We start from the raw sequence: 15099 nt of genomic DNA, 5'->3' as shown, positions 1-15099 counted from the left end.
TCTCCTTTGAGAGAAAATCTGAACCCAAAAGAAATAATTTTATATTTTATGTTTTGTCTTTATGATAGCACTCCGTCTTTGCATTAACCAATCAGAATGTTGTGTGAAGCAACAACATCACTGTTCTATCACAGACACTGACTAACAGCCAGACAGCAGCCTGAGACACAACAAGAGCCACAGACTTTGAACAACAGCACACATTAGCTTTCCTGCTAAAGTCTCCTTCTCTAACTTACAAACACACGTCTGGTCCTGCAGTGTGACATGTTGAACAAGCAACCAAACAAACACCCACTGAGGAAAGCTGCACTGCTAACATCAGTTTTCAGGCTACAGTAGAGTCAGTTTATCAGTCAGTTGCAGCACATTAAACATCTTAAAAAGTGTTATGATATAATATCTAATATCAACATTGGTTAGTTTAGATGTTTAACAGTGTGGTGGTACTGATTCCCCCAGACTTTAGTTGTTCAGGCAGAAGACTGAAAAACAGTTCCCATCCACATAATATAAAATAAAATGCCTCCTTAATAATAATAATAATGAACAAATGCCTCTTTGATAATGGACAAATGCCTCTACAATAACCTACAATTAAGGAAACTGAAATATTGTTTTTATTTTTCCTTTTACCCTCCTTTAAAGTTTCCCCAAATAAAATAGACTAAAAGAAATGAGTATAAAGGGTTTCAGAGAAAATCAACAAATGAATAGAATAATAAAATAAAGCCTGCAGGCGCTAGGCTATCGTGAGGCAAGCCAGATTCTTGCACAATAGCACCTAAACGTCCTAGTGCAGGTAACCTAATTGATGGGTATTTATTTTTTTCCCCCAACTAGGATAGTCAACACTACCAATAAGCAAAACACAAAGAACATAGAATCTCAAAAGGGCCTAAAACAGACCAGAGTTTCCGGTTTGGCTGATAACACATTGAGTGAAGGAGAGATCAGAATGACACTGGGTGGGCAGTTTCCCTCCTCTTTTAAGCCGTATAGAAATTTGTTTACTTTGTCTTTTGCTGTTTTCTGTTCTGCGTTGTGCCAAGTCATGAATACATGCACTTCTACTGTAGGAAAAACCGAGCTGAGCTTTAGTCACATCAGAGGTTTGTTTATTTACTGCTGAAAACTCAACATTTCCTTCTGCTTCACATAATAGTCCTCCACCAGCGGAAGGCTTTTATTTTGAAGCAGCTATAGGAAACGCAGTGTATTGGTCAACGAGACATGAACATATTCTGCATTATTTGATGAGTTTTAAATATTACAGGGAGGTAGGAACAGCCACAGTGAGCTGTTTACATGAAGAGCTGCTGGCGATCAGCTGAGGCTCCGCCTCCTCTGCTGTCAATCAAACATGTACACCAACACACAGTCAGAGGCTGAGAAAAAATTAACATTTCTGATGCTTCTCTTTACAAATATAAACTATTGACAATAAATGTAGAAATCATGTTGACGTTAGTTTTGACTTCAAGAAGGGATGATGACTTTATAACCTTTACTTCTTTATATGTTCTTATATTGATTATTTTCATATTGGCAATGAAAATAATAAGTTTCTGTGTTTTGTCTCAAACTTTTTTCCTTCTCTTTCAGCAGATAGAGGTCTGCAGGAGGTTTTAAATGAACATAAGATCAGTCTGAAGAAGACCTGTGAACGTGTGACTGAAGGAACTGATGAAACAGGAAGTGTAACCCTCTTCAACAGGATCTACACTGAGCTCTACATCACAGAGGGACAGAGTGAAGAGGTTAATACCCAACATGAGGTGAGGCAGCTTGAGACAGCTTCCAAGAAGAAGACCCTCCATGACGCTCCAATCAAGTGCCACGACATCTTTAAAGCCTTATCTGACCAACAGGGACACATCAGAGTCGTTCTGACGAATGGCGTCGCTGGCGTTGGAAAAACCTTCTCAGTGCAGAAGTTCACTCTGGACTGGGCAGAGGGCTTGGAAAACCAAGATGTCAGTCTGGTGGTTCTGCTTTCATTCAGGGAGCTGAACTTGATCAGAGATGAGCAGTACAGTCTTCTCATGTTGCTCCATGTTTTCCATCCAACATTACAGAAGGTCACAGCAGAGAAGCTCGCTGTCTGTAAAGTTCTGTTCATCTTTGACGGCCTGGATGAAAGCAGACTTTCACTGGATTTCCACAACAACGAGGTTGTGTCTGATGTCACCCAGAAGTCATCAGTCAACATGCTGTTGACAAACCTCATCCAGGGTAATCTGCTTCCCACAGCTCTCGTCTGGATAACTTCCCGACCTGCAGCAGCCAATCAGATCCCTCCTGCGCGTGTTGACAGGGTAACAGAAGTACGAGGCTTCACTGACGCCCAGAAGGAGGAGTACTTCAGGAGGAGAGTCAGTGATGAAGAGCTGTCCAGCAGAATCATCTCACACATCAAGACATCCAGGAGCCTCCACATCATGTGTCTAATCCCAGTCTTCTGCTGGATCACTGCTACAGTTCTGGACCACATGTTGACTACAGACCAGAGAGGAGAGCTGCCCAAGACCCTGACTGACATGTACTCACACTTCCTTGTGGTTCAGACAAAGAGGAAGAAGCAGAAGTACGGTGAGGGACATGAGACGAGTCCACAGGAGCTGACGGAGGCTGACAGCGAAGTTCTTCTGAAGCTGGGGAGGCTGGCGTTTGAACATCTGGAGAAAGGAAACATCATGTTCTACCAAGAAGACCTGGAGCGGTGTGGTCTGGATGTCACAGAGACCTCGGTGTACTCAGGAGTTTGTACAGAGATCTTCAAAAGAGAGTGTGTGATCTTCCAGGAAACCGTCTACTGCTTTGTTCACCTGAGCATTCAGGAGTTTCTGGCTGCAGTCTACATGTTCCACTGTTACACAAACAGCAACACAGAGGTACTGGAGGACTTCCTGGGAGAAGACTACAAGCACAGAGAGTCAGACCTAAAGTCTTTTCTCAAGAACATCTCTAAGCATTTTGGAAACAATGATAGTCGTGGCCCATCTTTGGATGTCTTCCTGAAGAGAGCCATGGAGAAATCCCTTGAAAGTAAAAATGGCCACCTGGACCTGTTTGTTCGCTTCCTTCATGGCCTCTCTCTGGAGTCCAACCAGAGGCTCTTAGGAAGTCTGCTGGGTCAGATAAAGAGCAGTTCAGGAAGCACCCAGAGAGCCACCAACAACCTGAAGGAGATGATCAGAGATAAAATCTCTCCTGACAGAAGCATCAACATCTTCCACTGTCTGACGGAGATGAACGACCACTCGGTACATCAGGAGATCCAAGAGTTCCTGAAGTCAGAGAACAGATCAAAGAAGAAACTCTCTAAGATCCACTGCTCAGCTCTGGCGTACATGCTGCAGATGTCAGAGGAGGTTCTGGATGAGTTGGACCTGAAGAAGTACAAAACAACAGACGCGGGACGACGAAGACTGATTCCAGCTGTGAGGAACTGCAGAAAAGCTCTGTAAGTCCAGATGTGATTAACTTTATAAATCAGTGTAGATTAGTAGTTTATTTCTTCAAATATACACACTATAAAATCATTCTTAGAATTCCATGTGTTTATTACATAAATATGTCAGTTGTATTTTTTCACAGATGTTCTTGAGCTGTTTCAAATGTTGAGTCAAAAAATGTTTCAGTAGGTTATGTTTCTAGCTGTCAAGTTAAAGGAACTGTTTGTAACTTTTTAAGCGTATAAATGTACCGGGTCGGGACACATGCACGCTCGCGTGTGCTCGCTGTACTCTCGTCTCCTCTGCCTGCTTGCCTTCACTCAGACAGCGTGTGTTCTCGCTCCACCTCTAAACGTGAACACGCGCTCACTCCACTCTGCAGAAAAGTTAGTTTAGCTCTGAGAATATCTAGTGAATATACAGTGGACGTTCGGCAGAAATAAATGCTGCAGCTCCTCCAGACCAACAGAGACCTTCACCGTGTCTTGTGAAGGGACGGAGCTCCGCAGCGAGACACGTTATCGCCTCCGACCGGGTGCCGGTGTCTCCCCTGTGGGCGCAGTCAGGAGACACCGGCATCCGGTCGGGGAGGCAATAACGTGTCTCGCTGCGGAGCTCCGGCACCGACCCGCTTTTCCTGATTCAGAGCCCCGGCACCGACGCTGAAGCAGGAAAAGCCAACACTAGGATCAGCAGTGATTCATGGAGAGACCTTCGTCTGGTCAGCTAACATTACTGCCAAGCAGCTGAAATATAGGGTGATATTGTGGTTTTAGCTGACGTGTGTCGCCTTACTGTTTTGAGCGATGCTCGTTCATGTCTATTTAGAGCAGGGGTGTCAAACTCAAATACACAGTGGGCCAAATTAAAAAATTGGTACAAGTCGAGGGCCGAACTGGTTCAATGTTTATTGCAAAACTTATTGAAATTAACTTATTGCACATATTGAACCTGGAACTAACAAAGCTTAAGTTATTGCCTATAAAAACAACATTAAACATTAAATAAATGAACAATCTGTTGCATTCATTTCTTATGGCTCTATCTGCAGCTTTTCCAGAGTAATTTCTAATGAAGACATTTTTCCACAGGCCAACAACAGCCAAAAAATAATTTCCTCCAAAGAAAAACCAAACATGCCCTGTGGTACAAGAAAAAAAGTGCAAAAAGGAAACATACATTAAAGCTCAGTTTGCTGCTCTGTGATGCACACTAGTCTAAGCCAGATACTTGGCATCTCATCTTGGATGCAAGTTCATCAATGTTTGGGGTCAGGCTCTGAGCTGAGGAAATCCTCAGGATTGAGTGAAGGTGTTCATCAGTAAGACGACTCCTGTGTGATGTTTTGTTTATCTTCATCAAGGAGAACAGTTGTTCACACAGGTATGTGCTGCCAAACATAGAGAGCATTTGAGCAGCTTGGGTACGCAGCTGGGGCATTGTGTCGGGGATGAAACGTGGAAACTGTGCAGCACCCACAGAGTCATACTTTGCCTTGAGTGTGTCACTACATTGGAGTTCAATCAGCTCCATTTGGAGGTTGGTTGGTGCGCTTTCCACGTCAGCTGCAAATGGATTGCTGAGCAATTCAAACCTGCTTTTTTGGGCTTCAAAGTCGTCAAATCGCCGTGTGAAGTCGGCACCAAGTATGCTGAGTTTTTCAGCAAACTGTGCACTTGGGAACACGGCGGTAGAGACCTGCTCTTTCATAGTTTGGCAGCACGGAAAATGGCTCAAGTTTTCTTGCAGCATCTGCGTCTCCCACAGGCGCAGCTTGGTTTTAAAAGCCCTCACTGTAGCGTACATCTCTGTGATCACATGGCCTCGCCCCTGAAGCTGCAGGTTGAGCGCATTGAGATGGCTCGTGATGTCACACAGAAACGCCACTTCACACCGCAACTTTTTATCCCGGAGCTCTGTTGTGTCTCTCCCTTTGCTTTCCATGAACTGACAGATCTCCTCATGCAACTCGAAACATCTTTTCAGCACTTTTCCTTGGCTTAGCCATCGCACCTCTGTGTGATAGGGCAAGTCACCATATTCTGAACCCAACTCCTCCAGAAAAGACTTGAACTGGCGGTGATTTAAACCTTTGGCTCTTATGAAGTTAACTGCTCGTGTTATGGTGCTCATTACATGTTCCATTTTCAAGGCTTTGCCACACAACGATTCCTGGTGTATGATGCAGTGATAAGCTGTCAGCTCACCTGCGCCGTTTTCCTCCCGCATCTTCTCCCGGATCCTGCCCACCAATCCATTCTTTTGACCGCACATCGCGGGCGCTCCATCTGTTGTCAGTCCCACAAGTTTATCCCAAGGCAGCCCCATTTCATTTACACATCTGGATACCTCTTCAAAGAAATCTTTTCCCGTAGTTGTGCCATGCATTGATCTTAATCCCAAAAGTTCCTCTGTTACGCACAGACTTGAGTCCACTCCACGGATGAAAATTGACAGCTGGGCAGTATCAGAAGTGTCGCTGCTCTCATCCACAGCAAGGGAGTATGCGATGAAATCTTTTCCCTTTCCCACCAGCTGTTGTTGTAGATTGGTGGCAAGCTCACGTACACGATCAGCAACGGTGTTTCTGCTCAGGCTCACATTTGAAAATGCTTACCTTTTATCTGGGCACACGACGTCGCAAACTTTCATCATGCAGTTTTTGCCAAATTCTCCCTCGGTAAAGGGCCGGGCTGATTTAGCAACCTCTGTTGCCACAATAAAACTAGCCTTTACAGCAGCCTCACTTTGTGATTTGGCTTTTGTGAACATAGCCTGCTGTGACACCAGACTTCTTTTCAACTCTTCTACCTTCTGGAGCCTCTGTTTCATGTCCAGATGCTTGTACCTGTCGTGGTGTTTCGCTTCATAGTGTCTTCTTACGTTATATTCTTTCATTACAGCCACACCGTCTCCGCACACAAGACAAACAGCTTTGCCCTTTATATCCACGAACATATACTCTGCCTCCCACCTGCCTTGAAAACCTCTGTTTTCAAAGTCCACCTTTCGTTTAGCCATTTTTTGGGGAGTGGGATAGCTGAAAGTTGGCCACAGGTGACTAGCTCCATAAAGCTGCTGATGAGCGAGTAGTGCAAGGGCTCGCGCTTGCAGGCCCTCACGTGGCAACGCACTGGCAGTGCATTGTGGGATTTGTAGTATTAGTGGTGCGTGCAATATACAGGCGGGCCAGCTCTAATAGTAATTAGATATTATCCTGCGGGCCAAAGATAATACCGCCTTGAGTTTGACATATGTGATTTAGAGCGAGCAGGCGCGAGCCCAACGCTGACTTTCGTTGACTTCACGGCCACAGGTGTCGCTGTTAACAAGCATTTCTGAAAGTTACAAATAGTCCTTTTAATGAACACTTATTCTATTTATTTGTAATATTTGTTACATTTTACAGTTTTTTCTTATTCATCTCTTTGGGTGTTGGAGGCGGCATGTGAACCTGGTAATACAAAATAAAAAAAACAAAAGATCAGCTGGCTGGTGGAACGACGGGTCTAACCGGTGTAACGGCAGCAACAGAACGTTTGCTGATCTGGCAGGGAGTCGGGGCGGTCCTGGGATCAGAGCCCTGGTGCTGGGGTTTGCACTGGCTGAATTTGAGCTAACTGCTAACTGGGGGTACATCTCCTGGAGCTGCCGCACACTCTACTCCCGGCGAAGCAGCCTCCCCGCGGCGAGGAGGACGAGGTAGGGGTGTGAGTCGATTTCTCGTTTCTGCTTCTTCTAATTTAATCCAGACAGTGCAGCGTCCGTTAAGAGCATGTCCGTTCAGAACGGGCCGAATGCTTGCAGCTTTCTCAGGAACCGCTTATACAAACAACTTCCCACTTTCATTGTGCTTCTTTGGGTCCTGAGCAATACACCTGCCACGACATATTTGCGTCACACACCCAAGTCACGGCTACTCATATATAGGAACACCGGTGAAATACACTCTGTTTCACAGGAAAAAACAGACCCCGGTAGCTGTTACTCGTAGTCAGAAACATCCATGAAATACACTTAGCGGAGGTAATTTCCAAATATGTGAATTAGTTGCTTGCTTTTACATAACCACCACGGTTATAAAGTAGAGCATGGATTTAATTATTGGAAGTATTTTCCTGGAGGTAACGTTATTAGTGTTATTTGTTAGTATCAAGTCTGACACCGGGGAAATACCGTCTTACTCACGGGGGAAAAACACACACAGGTCACAGCTTACTCACGGTCACACCGGTGAAATACAGTAGAAGAGCTTGGTTGTAAAGTGAACTGCAGTCAACGAGCCGTGGTCTGCCTGCTGTGGACGACATGCTGGACTCAGTCTGCAGAGCCCCGAAGCCCCACTCCCGCTACCATTGGCAGAGCATTTTGGCAATTTTTTCTTGGGCGCTACCCACATAATCAGCTCTGCTGCTCATCCCACAAATGCATGATCCTTACAAGTTGGACATCATTGTGAAGGTAAATTAACAGGCTTTCCAACGATGTAAAATACAATGTCAATTAGCATTGATACAACAAAGAAATAATCCAACAAACACAAGTTTCCGAACTTTTTTTCCCAGTATATTTTTATTCTAAAATGGAACAATTGTAATTGTCCCCGGGGTAGATAAAGTATTTCTGATCTTGATATCACTGATTAAACAGCATTTAACTGATTAAACAGCACTTTTTTTAACACTTAAACATGTTACAGAGACACACTGTAAAATAATACTTAAACACGTTAAAGAGACACACTGTAAAATAATACTTTGACACGTTACAGAGACACACTGTAAAATAATACTTTGACACGTTACAGACACACTGTAAAGTAATACTTTAACACGTTACAGAAACCCACGGTAAAATAATACTTTAAAACGTTACAAAGCTGTTACTTCTTCACATTCTTTTGATAATGTTAATTATTTTTATGTTTTAAACTAAAATTCAGGCCAGATCTTACATGTTGCACCTTTTAAAGAACCTGGACCAAAAAAATGTTTTTATGTCTTTGAAGCTCTTCGTAAACTTGTTTTTGAAAAGTGCTGTACAGATGGATTATTTTTTTTTTCTTCTTCTTCCTCTTATTAATTATTATGTAACTTTAGCTGAAGCAGCCACTGTGGCCACAAGTGACAATTATGGGATAAAATTGAATGCTATGCTAACAGTGATTTGGTAGCACAAGTGGAGAATATTCATCAAGTCAGTGAACTGATTCAGTAATGTCAGTTGCACAACAACATCAATCTAAAGTTTTAACATTAGCATTAGCTTGGGTTGTGCCGGTGTGAAATATTTCAAACTGGTTTGGTATTAAGCCAAACTCCAGACCGGACTGGTATACCGAATTTTACCTCTAGGTGTCGCACTTGACTCAGCAGCCAGAGAGAGCCCATGAATGAGAGTGCAGCATCCAGTCCAGTCCACTTGGTGGCAGTAATGCACCTCTAAGCTGGTTTGCACCTTCAATAAACACTAAAGAAGAAGAAGCAGCACCACATTACACCTTACCTCGTGTGTTATTGGGCTCATCTCTTTCATTGGCTTCAAATCCAAAATGCTGTCATGTTGCCACAGTTTTAGTTTTCTTTGAGACCAGCTCTGCCATGTCTCGTCTCGTCACACCAAAAAAACACATGAACTTCCCAGTTAACAAACCTGTTCTTGTTTCTAAACCAACATAATATCATAATATTATGTTAATCACGTTGTCATATTGCTTATTAGTAATGCAATACAGGCTGGATTTAGCACTGTGTCTCTGTCGGCACAGGTTGTTGATGTAGGCTACTTTTTAATTTGCCAGAACGTGTCATAATGACAAATATTGGTTCTGCCAGTTAGCATAAAATCCAACCGGTTTAAGCTCGTACACCGGACTGGACCGGCAAAACCGAAAGCAACCCAACTCTAGCATTATCCACCGTAAACTACTGGTCATACGAGACAAACAGTGTTGTTGTAAAACCCCTGAGTGTGTTGAATCGAGCAATGGTACATTTTATTGCTAATGAATTCAAGTTGTGTTCCATCATCTTGTTTTTAAGTCTTTCCTTTTATTCTGTTACTCACAGAAGGAAACAGCAGTCTGATGAATATATAACAGCAGAATGGTTTTAGGAGATCTTATACACACCAAAGATCAATGTTATGTTTTTAATGCTGATACACTGATAACATCTTTCTGATGATATTATGATGAAAATAATGCAACCTCATTGGTTCGTCAATTGTGTTTATGAGCTGAATATGTTTGATGCTCAGAAAAGAGTGTGAATGACAAAACGCAATGCAGTCATCAAAATATCTAATTATATGAATGTTTAATTATGTACAGGTTTAATATTAATACACAATTTGTCTAATTTCTCTACTGTTTGGCAGCAGTCACTGAATTTTCCCATTTATGGACGTGTACCTGACAGCAGCAGGTAGCTAGCAAAGAGAGGTCAACTCTCTCAACTGTATTATTATTACTTATTCATTGAGTTTTAAAAATGTTTTTCTAATCAAGAAGGCCTCATGCTAACTTTGTGGAGACAGACCTGGGATCAGATCACACTGACAGACTGGACATTATGGAATCCTCAATGTAACTACATTTTCTCCTTTTTCATCAGCAAGATTAAAGAAAAGCAAAGATTAAAAGTCTGCAGGTTTGAGAGAGAGTGATGAGAATTATTGTTTCATGTCAAACAGTGAGATAAGATTAGCTGAACCACTGATGTGAGGAGCAAATGTTAATCAAAGAAGTATATATCAAACTGTTTAGTCATGAAATGCATGAAGTAAATATAAACTGTCATCTTTCATAAAATCATATTTCTTAATTTTTGTGTCATGACAGACTTTCTGACTGTGGACTCTCAGATACTCACTGTGAAGTTGTGGCCTCAGCTCTGAAGTCCAACCCCTCCCATCTGAAAGAGCTGGACCTGAGTGAAAACTACAACCTGAAGGATTCAGGAGTGAAGCTGCTGTTTGCTGGATTGGAGAGTCCAAACTGTAGACTGGAGACTCTGAGGTCAGTTTACTGACTATAGCTTATGTAGTTTGTACACATGTTTTCACGTCGGCCACCGTAGCTCTCCAACATGCTTGGTACACAGGAGAGGCTTCAGTTGGTTGCAATCTCCTCACCTTACCGCTAGATACCGTCAGATCCTACACACTGGACCTTTAACCACAGACCTTATTTCAGGCATCTAACTAAAAACCCATTCAAAAAACCCATTGACTTCCAGATGAGGGAACAGGAAGTGCTGAAATGCTAACTCATTTCTGGGTTTTAGGACTCATTCCTGTAGCACTCTATTTGAACATGTCTAAAGGTGCAGCACTCTTCAACAAAAACGTATTGCACCAACTTAAAGGCACATAAGTGATGATTATGAATGACACCATCTAATTAGAGGTTTCTATGGTTCTAAGTTATTCCAACGTTCTTTTTGACAGCAGATCTAACTGTGCTCTGTTTTCATGTCAGTGTTGTCTAATTATTTGAAGCCACAACTGCACCAGCAACTGTCTTCTAATACCTCCTACAGTTCATCTCTTCCGGTTATTTCAGCACCTCTCACTCGTTCACTTTCAAGTTTCAAACTCCGCTCTGTTGTTGAATTATCAGACCTCATTCGGAAATCCAAGCCATCTACCTGTCAGTTAGAACCTCTTCCTACTGTTTTGGTAAAAGCCTGCCTATCCTCTCTGTCCTCCCTAATAACTGTCATCATACATTCCTCCCTCACCTCTGGTATTGTTCCCTCATTTTTCAAAAGAGCCACTATAACTCCAATACTCAAGAAACCTGGTGCAGATCCCAACAATTTCAATAACCTTCATCCTATTTCGAACCTACCTTTTCTATCTAAAATCCTCGAAAAAATAGTTGCATCTCAGGTTCATGCTCACGTCTGACAATAACCTTTATCAACAATTTCAGTCTGGTTTTCGCCCCCTCCACAGCAGAAACAGCTTTGGTAAAAATCACTAATGACCTTCTCATGGCAGCTGACTCCGGACTGTTATCTTTTCTCATCTTCCTTGATCTGATCGCAGCCTTTGACACCGTCTCTCACGACATCCTCCTCGACAGACTAGCATCTATTGGAATCACTAACACACCCTTGGACTGGTTTAAATCATACCTCTCTGGTCGCACTCAGCTCATCCAACTCAAAACTTTCAAATCCCAGCCATTTCCATTCACTACCGGTGTTCCACGGGGCTCTCTCCTTGGGACCCTTTTGTTTACCTTTTATCTACTTCCTCTTGGCCATATCTTCCATAAATTTAACATCCATTTTCAATGTCACTCGCATCATCACCAGAACCCCCTCCATTAATCACATCACTCCTGTCCTTCAGCATCTTCATTGGCTCCCGGTTAAATACCGCACTGATTTCAAGATTCTGCTCCTCACCTTTAAGGCCATCTATGACCTCGCCCCCCAGTACCTCTCTGAACTCCTGCATATCAACACAACCATCTGCACTCTCAGGTCTTCTTCTTCCATCCACATCACTGTGCCACCCGCCCACTTGACCACCATGGGGTCTAGAGCCTTTCTAGAGCCGCTCTGCCCCCTGCCTCTGGAACTCCCTCCCACCAGACATCCGTAACATTGACTCTCTCTCCACTTTCAAATCTTGTCTCAAAACACATCTCTTTAAACTGGCATATTCACTTTGATCATTATCCATCTGGTTCCACGAATCCTCTGTACATAATGATTTTATACACTGTAAATTTGTTTTGTTAATTTTATTATTTATTGTTACATTGTTATCCATTTTTAACTCTGCCTTGTAAGGTGACCTTGAGTGTTTTGAAAGGCGCCCATAAATAAAATGTATTATTATTATTATTATTATTTGGAGTTTACATTTTCTAAACTTCTACATTCTAAACCTTCTTCAGCTCTGAACACATTATTAAACATTGAATAATTTCAAGCAGGAACGTTGTCTTCTAAACTTACATAATTTATTCTTTATTCAGATTGAGGGGCTGCAGTTTGTCAGAGATCAGCTGTGCTTCTCTGGTCTCAGCTCTGAAGTCCAACCCCTCCCATCTGAGAAAGCTGGAGCTGAGTGACAACAAGCTGCAGGATTCAGGAGTGAAGCTACTGTGTGGTTTTCTGGAGAGTCCACACTGTAGACTGGAGACTCTGAGGTCAGTTCACTGACTCTCTGTTACTGTTATAGATCTTATATGTTTAAATAACAATTGAAGCTGATTTATGTACAAACATAAATTACATCCATAAAGTTGTTAATGTCCTTTTCTTCATATTTTCATAGTTTCTTGAACTAAATTTAGTCTGCAGTCACAAAAGACTTGTATTTCTTAAAGTGTAGAAAATGTCCACTGTTAGTTGTTAAAGTAAATTAATATTTATCATTGTTGGTAAATGGTCACATCTGGATACAGAAGATCCTCTGAACTAATATTGGTTTTAAATTGATCCAAGTTTACTTCATGAAGTAGAAATATTTCTCTGGTTTCTGTTTGTTTCAATGTATTCCACAAATAATGTCTGATCATTCATATTGATCCTCCAGCACACACACACACACACACCAAATGCAGCTGTTTAAAGGATCACTATAATATTGATCCTCTAATTCCAGACTTGACTGAGGTCAGCAGCATGTTATTAATGTGTGTTGACATGAACAGGTGTATGAATGTTGTGGTGACATCTGGATTATGTCGGTAGAAGGCTGACATTATGATGATCCACAATAAGTCAATGACTAAGTCACTCTACTCATTTTAGGGAAAGGATCATTGATTAGGACATAGTGATGTTGAGCTACACATTTAAAACCTGAACACATCTGATTGAATTATTAAGTGATTTCTATCTTTATCATGTATTCTTTATTCAGATTGAGTGGCTGCAGTTTGTCAGAGATCAGCTGTGCTTCTCTGGCCTCAGCTCTGAAGTCCAACCCCTCCCATCTGAGAGAGCTGGATCTGAGATACAACAACCTGAAGGATTCAGATGTGAAGCTGCTGTCTGATCTTGTGGAGAGTCCACACTGTAGACTGAAGACTCTGAGGTCAGTCGAGAGTCCAAGTTGGTCCATGCGGGCTTCAACAGTAATGTTGTGATGTGTTTCCTCAGTTAAGCTGTGAGAGGAGAATGGTGACACACAGAGAGAGAGAACAGTCAGCCAATCAGATCAGCCAGAAGCTTGTTGTGATCATGTGTTAGAGTTGATGTGAAGATGATTTTGTTGTTGTGATCATGTATTAAAGTTTTTTTTTTTTTTTTTGTTAAAGAGCTGTTCAGCTCCATAAGTCTTTAATAATGTTACGACAGGTTAACCTTTCAAGATGCGCTTCTTGGGCTTAATTTACTGAATCACCGACCAGTTATTATTGTTTATTTTGTATCTAAATTAACAGCTCAATGAAGTTAGTTCTGGTCATGTGTTGCCATGCCCTCACCCAGTCGCTGTTGGGTCATGGTCAGAAGAGAGATTTACTGTCCTTCTCTTATCTCATTTATTTTTATTGCCTACTGGCAATATTATGTGTTTTTTGCGTTTTCTGTTTGTATTGTCTTCTTTTTTCTTTTTCTCCTTTTCCCTTGAAGTGCAGAGCAATCTCAGTTGCTATGGAAAATAATATACAGAGTATTGGCCTAGAATATATAAATTTCACACTTAATGGGAAGTAATACTATTAATTTAATATCATAGATTGGGTTGGAGTCTCGTCTGAACAGCGTAGCCACACGTGAGCGCGCATCTGCGAGCGTGCATGGGACACCGACCCGGGTGATTTATACGTGTAAGAAGTTACAAACAGTCCCTTTAACGTTTAAAAATCCTGAGATTTATAACTCATTCTGTGACCATGTCTAAACTATTGAAAAATGAAAGCGTAATAAGTTCTCAAAAAACTTTTACTTAAGTGTTAAATGCCAATGAAATCAATTGTTTATTAATTTACCATAGTGACATGTATGCATAGCCTAAGTTTATGTAGTCTCTCCTGTAGAATTTCTCTTTGATATCCGATGCATTGATTGTGCTTTCCGGCACAATCCTAAATTTCTTGAAAATATTGTCATAAATACTGTGTCCACTTATCATGAAAAAACTATTTCTTTGTTTTTCAAAGACATTAATTTGACAGTGTAGTTTCTGGTGTGGTGTTCATTTTGGCCATGTTTCATAACCTTTTTGCTTTCTTGGAGCTTCTTTGGTCTTGTCTGTTTAAAACAAACCTGAAGTACCACAGACCGTGATCTTCAGCTGCTCTCAAATGTTAATCACCCACACAATGCAGCGTGCATCCACAGTTACCCCCATACTATAACTTTGATTGCATATCATTTCAATTACTGCTCATGTCAGACTAGCTAACCACATAGATATCAACCACAAAATGGGCAAATTGTGGGGCAAAAACACACTGAAGACTGGGAAAAAGAGTAAACCCAGAAACCTTTTTGGAGTATAAACAGTATTTCTTCCAAAAGTAAGCACGTCCTGTCTTTCAGCACAGATGTGTAACCTGTTCAATTCTATAACCCTGTTGCTGAATGCTTGTAGTCTGAATAAAGTCAATGTAAATTGAAGGTTTAATTAAAAACAATTCCCTGCTATGGCCTCACAGGTGATTTTCAAA

General features: G+C 41.7%; 2 protein-coding genes across 2 annotated transcripts in view; one reads left to right on the top strand and one right to left on the bottom strand.

The window, feature by feature from the left end:
- Positions 1-15099, bottom strand: part of LOC119486724 — a 1187645-nt gene that overhangs the window by 169793 nt on the left and 1002753 nt on the right. The window lies entirely within an intron of this gene.
- On the top strand, positions 3294-12074 carry LOC119486719 (ribonuclease inhibitor-like). Its single transcript, XM_037767031.1, has 3 exons — positions 3294-3466; positions 10300-10476; positions 11954-12074. Exons 1-3 carry the CDS (start codon positions 3354-3356, stop codon positions 12072-12074), a joined length of 411 nt encoding a protein of 136 aa, XP_037622959.1. The 5' UTR covers positions 3294-3353.

Source organism: Sebastes umbrosus, chromosome 4 (assembly GCF_015220745.1).
Source record: "Sebastes umbrosus isolate fSebUmb1 chromosome 4, fSebUmb1.pri, whole genome shotgun sequence".
Taxonomy (NCBI): Eukaryota; Metazoa; Chordata; class Actinopteri; order Perciformes; family Sebastidae; genus Sebastes; species Sebastes umbrosus.
The sequence above is the reverse complement of the archived record's forward strand: the minus strand, read 5'-3'. Positions and strand labels throughout refer to the sequence as shown.